Source organism: Trachemys scripta, chromosome 2 (assembly GCF_013100865.1).
Source record: "Trachemys scripta elegans isolate TJP31775 chromosome 2, CAS_Tse_1.0, whole genome shotgun sequence".
Taxonomy (NCBI): domain Eukaryota; kingdom Metazoa; phylum Chordata; order Testudines; family Emydidae; genus Trachemys; species Trachemys scripta.
The window spans coordinates 106,481,043-106,493,618 of record NC_048299.1 but is presented as its reverse complement, the minus strand read 5'-3'; the positions used below and the strand labels follow the sequence as shown (position 1 = coordinate 106,493,618).

The window sequence follows — 12,576 nt, the reverse complement described above, 5'->3', positions numbered from 1 at the left end:
CACCCTGCCTTCCAGGCAGCAGCGTGCCCAATTTCCTCCCAGTCTTCTATGGCCCCACCCTCGAGAGCCTCGAAACCACCCAGGGGCCGCACCTATCCCAGCTAGGGTGTCTCCACACGTGGCAGTGCCTGGTACGGCCGCCTTGGGGTCACTGACGGCAGGGCCCCTAAGAGTCCCCAGTATGCCCCTGTAGAGTCCCCCCGTGCCACACCCCGTGAGTCCCCTCTGCCCCCACCTCGGTAACATCCCTTATAGAGCCCCCCATTCTACACCCCATAGAGTCCCCCTCCCCCACCGGGCACTCATGGCCTGCCATACAATTTCCATACCCAGATGCAGCCCTCAGGCCAAAAAGTCTGCCCACCCCTAGTCTAGCTTGTATCCTCCACTTCTGCTACATTTGGATTAGGGCTTCCTAGGTGAGGTTCCAGCTCCTCTCCATCATCCCTCCCTCCTTGTTGCCCCAGAAAGCTTGAGCATATATTAGCTATCAGGCTCAGCACATTGGGTAGAACCAAGAGAAAAGCTAATCTCCATGCTATGGTTCTCTCCGCCCTAGGCCCATCTGAAATAACTGTTGACCCTGTTCCTATTATCTTATGTCATACCCAGCAGTGATCTGAGACCTTCCTTCCTTGCTCTCCCTGACAAGAGATTTGGGATGGTGGACAGCTGAGGCACTGGAAGTTTGCTTTCCTTAAGAAGCATACTACCAAGGGAACCAGGGGACAGGAAGCACTGCAGAAGAGCACAGGCTCTGTAGGTCCCCCCCAGATTCAGGGTGTAGTGTTGAACCCCCTGCCAGGTCCATGGTGGGAAGGAAATGTTCTCCATGGCGGAAAAATTTGGAGGGCACTTTAAAGTGAAAACTCAGTACATGGCTATAGGATAGTCAACAGCCAGGGCTGGTAAAAGTTATGTAGCAGAGTATATTGAGAACTATTGCCATATAGCATTTTTTTTTAAAAAACGTCACAAAACATTAACTTAACATGGAAAATATTTTACCTTTCAGAAAATAGCAAATGTAGGACTTAATGAAGGGCCAATATCATCCCTGATGTAGTCAACACAGTTATTTTGGGTATATAGTTGTAGGGACACCAAAGTTCTATGAGTTTGGCTCAAGGCGTGTAAGAAAATCTAAGCAAACCTGTTGATTTTTAACGGACAATAGCAATAAGTTTTTCAGCTAAATCATATCTACTTATTTATTGCATTTCATTAAATGTTTGTTAAAAAATTGTGACCCTGAGAGGATCCTCTACCAGTCTTACACTTCACACTGGAGGTCAAGATATTACTATATACTAGATGTAATTACCATCTAGTGATTTTTCAGATAAATTATGTTAGAAGCAATCTGATTAAAACTTTTTCAAATATTTCTGCAATAATTAAATCAGATAGAAAGCAGAGCAATGCAATTTTGAAAGGAAAAAGTCCTCCACATTTTGTAAACTAAGTCAAAGGCCACAGATACTTTATCATGTTTTGAAGTATGTAATTATCTTAGTCTGTTTCTACAGCACCAAAGCTGATACGTTTTCAGAAAAGGCAGAAGTTCAAGCATTTGAGTAATTTTTTCTGTTAGATTAAATTACTTTGTTCTATATGTTAATATGACCAAAGGCCTACCTTCTAAGTTTCAACAGAAGAGTTTGTGTCTAGAAATGCAAATGCAATCCATAAATACAATTCTTTTTGAACTTTTAGCATATGTCGCATTAAAACTATAAATTGGCTGCCTTATTAGAACATTAAGGGATATAATTCCATCTGTGTTACCACACAGAGAGAGACAAGAATCAACAGAATTCAGTTGTGGTATTTAACATAACTGCTAATGTACTGATGGGAGAGTTTTAATGCACTCCTCATTTTATATAAGACAGACCATTTAATACTTCCTTGCATGAGTAATGCTAAAGAATTTATTGTACATAACATTTCTTGGGGAATCCTGCACTCCTCACAGGAAATGTTCTCATACAAATGCTATCAGATTTCTCACAGAGAACAAGGGGACATTTTTTGGACTAGACTTCTAAAATATTCCCTTATGTACTGTATCTTCCCATTAGGAAGTGATTTTAAGAATAAATGTCGTGCTTCTTATGAACCAATTCTGACTCAGCAATTTAAAGGACACACTGTCTCCTATCTTAATAAGAAAGGTTGTTAAGCAGGATATTTTTATCAGTCAAGAGAAACCTTCCAGCCATAAGCAAAATAGGAAATTTGTCCCAAGATGAATTCAGATGAAAAACTGAAAGAGCCAAAAGAGAAAAGAAAAAAAGCAGTGCTGAATGCAGTCATCAGAGAAAGGTTATCTGGATCATGCTAGAGTAGTTACATTTACATAGCTCATTGACAATGGGGGATGGAGAAAAAGAAGGGAAGAGCCTGCTGAAGTCAGTAGGAAACCTACAGGCTTCCCCAGGCTAAATTTGGTCTCCTCTGGCTAATTAAGAGCCAAACTCTGACATATTTTTATGTAGCAGAGGGAAATAGTAGTCTCTCTAATCCATGTGCTCACTAACTGACCAATTCTGAAGAGGGTCAAGGCCAACGTAGAAGGGAATTATAGAGCTGCTTTGGGAGGTGGAAGTGGAAAAAGCTTATGCAATTAAGCTCCCTCAGCAGCCCTCCCCTGTGCTAGGCCAGAGATGTTACTGCAACCCAAGTAACCCCAATTAGGGCTACTGTTAAAACCTGCAAAGCAATTGTAAGGGGAGGGGAGGGGGATGAAGACACTAGTTGCAGCCTCTGTTTTTCTGCTAAAATCTGTTTGGGAGGGTGAGGTAACAATAATACAAACAACCCCCCATTTGTCTATTTCAGCCACCTGTTGCGCCCTGTCTTTTCTATCGAATGAGAGACTTCTGGATTACTTGTTTATGTGGCACTTAATACAACTGAACCCTGATCATTCCTTGGGGATCCTGGGTGCTACCATAATATATATAATACTCTAGTTAAAAAATGCAAACTGGCTGAAGGGGAGTGGTTTTATTGGGTGGGCGAGCTAAGTCCCAAATGACAGGGGAGAAAGGCATGTGTTTGAATCAGTGGTCTGACCCTCTAGATTTAGGAGTTGTCAGCTGAGATCCAAGTGGCAGGTATCACTCAGAGATGAAGGATCTCTTGGGAGACATATTGTCTCCTCTGATGTCATCCACCAACTGCCCATATATATATAGATAGATAGATAGTGACAAAGTTCCTCCTCTATCTTGGTGGGTCCTGTGCTTATTGGCGGATTTTCTTGCCTCAGAGATTCACCATGTGGGTTGGGGAATAGCCCAGCGACCTTCCCCTCTGGAAGAACCCCCATTCCAGGTCAATTGGGAGGTTTGGGGGGAACCCAGGGCCACCCTCTACTCCGGGTTCCAGCCCAGGGACTTGTGGACTGCAGCTGTCTATAGTGGCTCCTGTAACAGCTGCATGACAGCTACAACTCCCTGGGCTACTTCCCCATGGCCTCCTCCAAACACCTTCCTTATTCTCGCCACAGGACCTTCCTCCTGGTGTCTGATAATGCTTGTGCTCCTCAGTCCTCCAGCAGCACACCCTTTCACTCTCAGCTCCTTGTGCCTCTTGCTCCCAGCTCCTCACACTTGCCCCACAAACTGAAGTGAGCTCCTTTTAAAACCCAGGTGCCCTGATTAGCCTGCCTTAATTGATTCTAGCAGGTTCCTGATTACTCTAGTGCAGCCCCTTTCTCTGGTCACTCAGGGAACAGAAAACTACTCATCCAGTGACCAGTATATTTGCCCTCTACCAGACTCCTGTACCCCACTGGTCTGGGTCTGTCACAATACATAAATAAAATTAAAAAAAAGATGTTAAAAGAAAATTAAGGTTGCAAAGTAAAGCTCTCAAAAGTTAGGAAATGCCCAAATTAATGTTGTTCATACAAGCTTAATTCCAGCTCCCTTGTGTGTATGCATTATGATACAATCTTTAATTACATGATCACATTCTATTTTTATCTCAGCATTCAGTGCCCAGAATGGATGGTGCTCACTTAATGAGCAACTATTCAATGCTTTGTTTTCTCCTCATTTTTCAGTGTGTGGCCCTCCACCTTGTTCACTGCACACTACTCTAATCCTGTTCTGAACACAGAATTATTAATTTCCCCATGCACTCTTCTATGACATTCATCACTACAGTATCTGAGTGATTCAAACAATGAATTTATGTTCACAACATCCTTGTGAGGTAGCGAAGTATTACTATCCTAGCTTTAGGGATGGGAAACTGAGGCACAGAGAGATTAAGGTCAAAAGTGTCCACCAATTTTGGGTTCCCAATTTGAGATGCCCAGGACCTGATTTTTCAGAGTAGTTAGTATTATATGGCACTTTCCATGTTCAAAGCAAAACTTCTATTGACTTCAGTTGCAGTTTTTCTGCACTCAGCTCAGCAATTCCACAAATTCCACATGCTTAAAGTTCGGTATCCAGAAATTGAGGAACCACACAGTTAATTTAAAAATATAATTTAAGTGACTTGACTAATATCACATAGGAAATCTTTAGCAGAGCAAAAGTAAAATTCAGTTCTCCAGGACAGCATGCAACTGCATTAACTATGCTCAGTGCAGATGGAGAATTTAGCTGCCAAATTCTAACAAGTCTCTGCTCAACATATGTGAACTGACATTTTTTAAAGTCTTATAATTTGGCCAAATGTGGGTGTTTTTTTCATAACAGCAGCAAAAGGTATAACCCTGACACAAAGGCTACCCCACTGCCAAATTTCAAGTTATTACTCCAAATCATAGGGGCATTAGAGCTTCTCAATGAAACAGTTGTAGAATTTTTTTGAAAGTGAGCCAAACAACATATTTTTCCCTAATCTTATTCTCTGCAACTGTTGAATCATTTTTCCAAATAAGACTAAGAATAATGAGCTGGAGACAGACACTGGACATAGAAAGTTTTAGTCTGAATGGTGAAGTTTAGAAAAATTATAAGCAACTGAAAACAGGCTCCTTTCCTGTAATGGGAAATGTGAGCTACCAGCTCCACCTATAGCGTGTGTGGGTGGGGAGAACCAGACTCTACCCCTGGGAAGAGGCAGGATAGGGGAACTTGTGCAGCTATCTCAAGGGGCAAGACTCTTAATCTGCTTTGGATCTTTAGCCATGGAGTCCACCTAGGTTTTGGGAGCTATGTGATAGAGGCAGTTTAGCTCAGGGTTTGGCTTTAAATCAGAGGTGGGCAAACTACGGCCCACAGGACCATCCTGCCCGGCCCCCGAGCTCCTGGCCCGGGAGGCTTGCCCCAGGCCCCTCCCTCGCTGTCCCCTTCACCCGCTCACTCGCTGGCACAATGCTCTGGATAGCGGGGCTGTGAGCTCCTGGGGCAGTGCAGCTACAGAGCCCGGCCTGACCTGGTGCTCTGAGCTGCGTGGTGGGGTGGCGTGGCCCGGCTCCAGCCAGGCGGCGCAGCTGTAGCGCCGCCAGCCACCTGTGCTCCAGGCAGCGCAGTAAGGGGGCACGGAGCAGGGGGGGTTGGATAGAGGGCAGGGGAGTTCGGGGTGGAGGTCAGGGGGAACAGGGGGTTGAATGGGGGCAGGGGGGGGGGGGGGGGGGGGGGGGGAGGGGGGGGGGGAGGGGGGAGGGGGGGGGGGGGGGGGGGGGGGGGGGGGCGCGTCAGGAACAAGAGGAGGGGTTGGATGGGACAGCAGAGGTCTGGGGGTAGCCAGCTGTGTGTGGATGGGGCAGGGGTCCCAGGGGGGCTGTCAGGGAACAGGGGGGGTTGAATGGGGCAGGAGTCCCGGGGTGGGGGCAGATAGGAGGTGGGGGCCGGGCCACGACCCCCTCCCCTAACCAGCCCTCCGTGCAATTTACAAAACCCAATGTGGCTCTCAGGCCAAAAAGTTTGCCTGTCCCTGCTCTAAATCAATGGGACACGTTTAAGTAAATTGCTGAAGTGGGACCTACCTGAATACATCTTTATTTTGTGTTGTGAGAAATGAGATGCTAATTTAGATAAGTTTAAAAAAATACTTACAGGAAGTCCTGAAATATCAGAGTATTTCTTGGCTGGTTTAAAGGAAGGAGGAGCTTCGATATTAAAGTCTAAAAGTATGTCAAAGAGAGAAAGGAAGATATTAACTTCTGCATTCTATTTTTTCAGGGTCACATCTGTGGGGGTTGTTTTTTTTAAATAAAAATAACACTTGAAAAGATAAACAATTGTTGAAAAACAATTATTTTACTAAATTAAATTTCTATTGACTAGCAACAGTGAGGCAAAGAAACATGAATCAGAATTAACTGAAAGCATTTAGCTTGCTTTCTTTGTACACTAAGGCCCCCATCCTGCTCGCCTTACTGACAGGGGTAAGGTGAGCAGGATTGGCCCCTAAAGGAAGAAAAATCAAGAGAGCTATTTGTACTGCATTCCAAACACCATGGTTTCATGCAAGTCTTAATGACAATATTTCCTCTACAACCAGAGATATTATATCTGCAAGAATAGTCACTATGCTGGCTGTACGTTAAGACCACCAAACATTGCTCAAGACTGAAGCTTTGAAATACTGTAATCCAAAAAAGCAAAGTAATCTTTTAAATCAGATAAATCTTTAAGCATGTGCCACTTTAAGCCTGGCCAATGACCTAGAAAATTGTCTGAATACTTAAATGAAATGATAGAAATTGCTATTTTTTTGGTGTCCCTTAGACAGTAATAGCATTGCTCTTGTATGCAAACATCTCTGTATGTTTCATTAGTTTAAAAAAAACAAAAACAAAAACCCCTAACTTGACAAAGTACTGATATGTACAAAAATATCTTGAACATTGCTTGCTTCTTTCCCTCCCCATGCATCTGATTCAGATTTTATGGATGAAGGATTCCAATTTAGCAGATCAGATCCTTTAATCGTCATGTGCGCTATAAGGCAATAATTCAAAAGATATTAATGCTATAGGCAGCTGTTTTAAAATATGCAATTACATTCGTTTTTCTATCTTTTTTTTAAATGTGTACATTTACTTTTACAAACAGAATGTAGTGGAAATAGCAACATCAGCAGTTTGTCAGTTATAATAGCCAGGAACACACAGTAGTCTGCATTTTTCTACAATACTAGTCTCGAAAACCCTTTTAAAAATGGCAAGTTATTTTTGGACAAAACACTACCAAAAAAGTCTCAGAGGCTGGATCAACTAACTTGGGCTTGCACTACGGGTCTAAAAATAGCAGTGTAGACATTCCTTTTCAGGCTGGAGCCCAGGCTTTGAGATCCACCCCTCTCGTTGGGTTTCAAAGCCCAGTCTCCACTCTGAGCAGGAACATCTACACTGCTATTTTCAGCCCCATGGCGCAAGCCCGAGTCAGTTGACCAGGCTCTAAGACTTGTTGCCACAGGGGTTTCTTTGCAGTGTAGATATACCCTGACAGGCTGATAAATAAAATATTAAAAAATGCAAACATACTCAATTCCTGAGGTGCTTTTTCTTATAGCCTGCCCAGATAAAAACTGAGGGGTAGATTCTGCCTCTTATTCATGTTGAGCAATTCTTTACTCCATGAGTAGATTAAGGCAGACATGGGGCTACTCATACAGTACCACTCAACATGAACAAAGGTGACAGAATCTTGACCTGAGTAAACAACTCAGGACTTGGTTCTCGTAGATTTATTTTCCTCACAAACTTGTCTCTCTCAAACAGGCATAAACTTTCTAACACCATTCCCAATTACACTTGTTCCATGTTCCTCTCCATTTGGTTGTGGGGTCAGGCTGTTCTTAAATATATCACTGGAATTTATTCAATCAGAATACTGTATGCATAGATAAAATTTAGGTTCATTTTAAAAGAAAGTAATTTGTGTGGATTTTATTATTTATAAATACATGCAAAGCATCTAAGCAGCTTACAACTAGGATCATTGAGTTGCCATGGCAATGCCCTTTCAGAAGCAAGAATTTGTTTTAGGTTCTTCCAAGTTCTGTTCTTCTTGCCAGCTGCTGCTCCACCAATGCCAGAATGCTAGAATTAAAACATAGTGTTTAAGAAAAAATAAAGATGACTATTTCAAAATATGACATTTTTATTTCATAGCCTTTGCGATATGCCTCATCTTGTCATGAACCATTTATCACGCTCACTTATTTAATCAATAGTCTAACACACTGTACACTTTAATTTCAGTTGCAAGAAAAACAGATTTTTTTTTTGAACTGTGTCAAAACTACTATGTTTGGGATTAACCAAAGGAAATTAAAATCTGCTTTTTACATGGAAATAGAAAATCAGTCTGGTTAGGGTTAGTCTGAGATTACAGGATTCAGCACTTCAATGCATTTCCCATCATATTAAAACTGTTTACTATGGGGTTGCATCTAAATTGTGATTACATGTCTAAATTCTCTTTTGCATGGCATATACAAAATTACAGGTGCAGCTGTATTTCCAGTAAGTGAAAAGTGATTGTGCAAAAATACAACTGATCCTGTAAAATGTAATCAATGCTATAAGAAGCCTGGTGGAAATCTTATTTTTCTTTCAAATGAAAGAAGACAGCAGAATAGAAAAAGAGTAATAGAATGTTGTACTGGAAAGATTATTTTGCATTTTGAAAGCTATACTAAAGGAAGCCTTGCTATAGTTATTATAACAGTAATTTCAGTTATCAAATGTGATTGCTATGGAGTAATTTATTTATGTCCCTCAAGAGGAAGAAGATATACAACATACTGTACTACTTCTAAATGATGAAAGGACTTAGCGTCTCAATTTTACTTCTAGCTATAAGAAAATGTTCTTTTTTGAAGTGTTATCTCTGTTAATAATTACTACCTACCACATCAGCCTTATCAAAACTCTCACAAAGTTCTGCAAACACATTTTGGCTGTATTTTATAAATTGGCGTGTAAAGTGCTTGAGAATGGGAGGAGATGGGAATGGTAAAGTAGATGAATAGGATTCTCTGTTAAAAGATTTTTCCATAGAGCTGACTTAAGATACTGTATTCAGGGAGGATGCTCATGAACTTTTTTTTTTGGGGCAATGACTATCCAAAATGGAAAGTGGATGGAACAGTTAGTTATATGAGTAACACCATGGTAACCTAGATAGCACTGAAAGAGAGAGACTATTGACAGATACCACAACCATTTCCATCCCAACACATTTGTAATTCAGATTCATTACATGGATTTTTCCCCTACCTCATCACATTTAAAGTTATCTATTTGGCCTATTGCTGGCACTTATGATGTGATCTAAAGCCTGTGGCAAGACTCGACCAAACTGGAAATACACTAATTATTACACTGTGAAGAATATGTTTATTTTTGCTTTAATAAAAGGAAGAAAAAACAGAATGCTATCTTTTTTTTTTCCCATGGTATATTTTGCTTTTAAATTCACTAAAGCAAGATTTAAATATCTGGATTTAAGGCCTGATGTTGCAAGGTGCTCTGCACCTTCTGGCATCTGAACAGATCGAGGGATTGAGAATGGGACTAACAGCATTTCCAAATGTTTAAAAATACCAACGGGGATGGGTGGTGTAACAACGATACTTACTGATCATACTTTACTTAAATAGCCGGAAAGTGCTACAAATTGGATTTACATAAGCAAGATCAGCACAAATTTCAGTGCTATGTGCTTGAGAAGGCCCTGATCCTGCCTGTGTATATATGCAGATGGATCCTTACACCTGTATGGGGTGCCTTAGAAATTGACAGGGTTTTCTTCCTAGACCTACCCATGAGACCCAAACGCAGGATTTGGGCCTAATGCACTTGTGTATTTCTTGTAAAAGGTATTGGGCTGATAGCTTTATTGACAGGAAAGGTACAGTAGTGGCAAAGATAGTACAAGGCTCTCTGTACTGTTCTATGAATGTGCCTCCAATTTGTTCTGGAGGGATCACCTCTAGGAGTTTGAATGAGTGATACAGAAAAGTACTCTCTATCCTGGATCTTCCTGCGGAGACTGCCAACAACTAAACTGATATGAACTTATGTCTGCTAGGACCTGGAGTGAGTTTCATCTTACATGATAGCAATCAAATGGCAACAACTCTCAAGTGCAAATTAACTCAGCTGCATGTGAGCTGGTGACTTATGGGAGGAAGGCTCTAGATCCCATTATCAACCCTTTGATCCATTCAGTTGCCAGAAGGTGCACAGCACCTTGCAGCATCAGGACTTAAATCCAGATATTTTGGGATTAACAATTAATGGGCAACTTCTTCCTTCCTGCTTTTTATTTTTAAATTTGCAATAAAAAATTCTCTCTTGTACAGTGAACTAAAAGTTTCTCAGTTTTTGGCATACTTTTAAAAGCTAAGTTATTTGACTTTATTTTCTTCACAATGAGATTAAATTAAGATAAAATTATTTTCAAGGTCAGCAGAATTGTTAATCGCAACTCATGGAGATGTGGGTTCAGAATAAGCTCCTAGAATTTCCCTCTGATTAATTTGTGTGTGAGAGACAATTCTGTGGTAGTTTTGTGTGTGTGAGACAATTCTGTGGTAGTTTTCAGTACAATTTTACAACTAATTCTGCAACAGTGGTACTAGATTCTGTACATACCACAGATTTCATGCCTGTGGATATCAGCAGTTTCAATTCAGATGTGGTGAAATTCACCTGAGACCTGGAGGGCCAGCACAATGAATCTGCATTACCCAAATCCTGTACTCAAGCTATGTGGAGAGGCTCTGGGCACGTGAGAGGCTTCTGCATAAACCATGCAATCCAAAGAGGCTGGTGCTTAGAGGAGAGTTCAGAGGAGCGAAGGCTGTAGTGGTCTAAATGCAGAGCCTGAGACTCTGGGGCAAATTTCATACCCCTGTCAAACCCCTGCTTAGCAAACTACACAAAGCCTGAGTACTAAGGCATTATTCTGTAGGATGGTTGCATCTGATTCATACAGAATTAAATTAAAAGGATCAAATCTTTCTTTTTGAGCAATGGCTTAGGACTAGCACTCTGAAAAGGTTACTGGTCCAAAGAACATTTGGTAGAGTCTGCCAACGGGGTCTGAGCCCCAGCAAGTAGCAAGATAGCAGATATTAAAACAAAACAAACAAAAACCCTCCCACAATCACATTATTAGCTATTATCATCTTGCTATGCCTCTATCCACAATTTAATTCTGATGTTATTTTAGCAGCCTGTACTTCACAAATTGCTAGAGTTTCCACCACTTGAAAGCTGGAATGCCAAGATTTTAGAGAGTAGTATTTGTTTCTAGCTCTAATAATTGAGAGAATGGCCGCTAACATTATGTTGGAAATGAAATTACTGAGGGGGAGCATAATGGCAATCACTAACGACATGATTGATGTTTAGTCCCATTATTTTGCAACCTGACTGGGCTTAGGAACAAATGCCTCATGCACTTGAACGGACTGGAGTCCCAGATTTACAATGGTATAAATTAATTGTTCATTTCTAACCTTGGTTGCTATAACATATAACATATAAGAAGTGTTGCCTCTGGACTAGTGTCATTTTCATGTTCTGTAATTTAATGCACACTTCGGCCATATCCTGGCATGGATTTTGAAGCTGAATTTCTTTAAAATTGATGGTATGATATGGACCCTTGATGTGGCTCCTAATCTTACTTTGTTAGTAGGAATATTAGCAATGTAGTAATATAGTATCTTAGTTACTATTTCATTTAAAGTTTGAGAATTTCTAATTGTTAAAATACTTACAATGAAGTTTGGATCCTTAAATGGCAATGGTTTGATGGTGGCTTCCACTGGCCCGGTATTGGGATCCACAGTCATAAATTTATTCTCATTCATGGTCTCTGCACCTACACTCTGCAGAACAAACACACTCTCATTGCTTATTTGTTAATCTGAATATATTTAAAAGAAAGTGAACAGTTTTCTTTGTGAACATTAACTTTTTAATCCATTTCTTGTGAAGTAAGCCTTTTTTAAACTTTGAAAATGTTACCTGCCATTAGTAGGTGTAGCATTAAAGGGGACACTGTCAGGCAAATAAGGACCAATACTTAAAATCTGGTAGCTAAAAAGATTAAAATTGGGAGAAAGGCAGAGGGGAGAGGGGTTACCAAAGTCTACTAAATAGAAATGCCATCAGTTTTGTTTTAATGTCACTGAAAACAACCTGAATAAACTGAAAGAGAGTACATGAGCACATAAATGGACAAAAATACATAATATTTGTTTCAGAATGTTTGGTATTAATAAAGTGTCAATATCAACACAGGAAAGAACTTCAGAACTTACACTGGGCTTATTCCAGAGGTTCTAAATAAACTTTTCCTCTATTTCTGACGTCAGTGGGAATCATATCTAAGTAAGGACTGAGAAAAAACTAATTAAAGACCATTGCATCAGTTCAAAAATATATGAGCCTTGCAAAATTCCACATGCCCACTGGATATGGATTTAGTTTTGGGGGAGCAGGGGAAGAAAGGGGATGGGCATGTTCTTTTCTTTTTTTTTTTTTTTTTAAGTCATGATTATAAGAACAAGGAAATCTGTGTCTAGGCTAGCCACTTTTTGTGATAATTTTACAAGGCTGATACATAGCTATTTTTTTTT

The 12,576-nt window shown here is 40.7% G+C and overlaps 1 protein-coding gene and 1 long non-coding RNA gene across 7 annotated transcripts in view; one reads left to right on the top strand and one right to left on the bottom strand.

Annotated features, from left to right (window-relative positions):
• INO80C (INO80 complex subunit C) overlaps positions 1 to 12,576 on the bottom strand; it is an 86,991-nt gene that overhangs the window by 3,167 nt on the left and 71,248 nt on the right. For 3 of the 5 annotated variants that reach the window (XM_034761372.1, XM_034761368.1, XM_034761369.1), the window contains 3 exons: positions 11,713 to 11,823; positions 7,906 to 8,017; positions 6,027 to 6,094 (listed from right to left, as the gene is read on the bottom strand). In XM_034761372.1, coding sequence (XP_034617263.1) covers positions 6,027 to 6,094; positions 7,906 to 8,017; positions 11,713 to 11,805 — 273 coding nt within the window. In that variant the 5' untranslated portion in view covers positions 11,806 to 11,823. Of the gene's footprint in view, positions 1 to 6,026; positions 6,095 to 7,905; positions 8,018 to 11,712; positions 11,824 to 12,258; positions 12,336 to 12,576 lie in introns of all 5 variants that reach the window. The other 2 variants (XM_034761370.1, XM_034761371.1) reach the window with 1 other exon arrangement.
• Positions 1 to 12,576, top strand: part of LOC117872669 — a 59,984-nt gene that overhangs the window by 35,644 nt on the left and 11,764 nt on the right. The gene's annotated exons all lie outside the window — the stretch shown is intronic.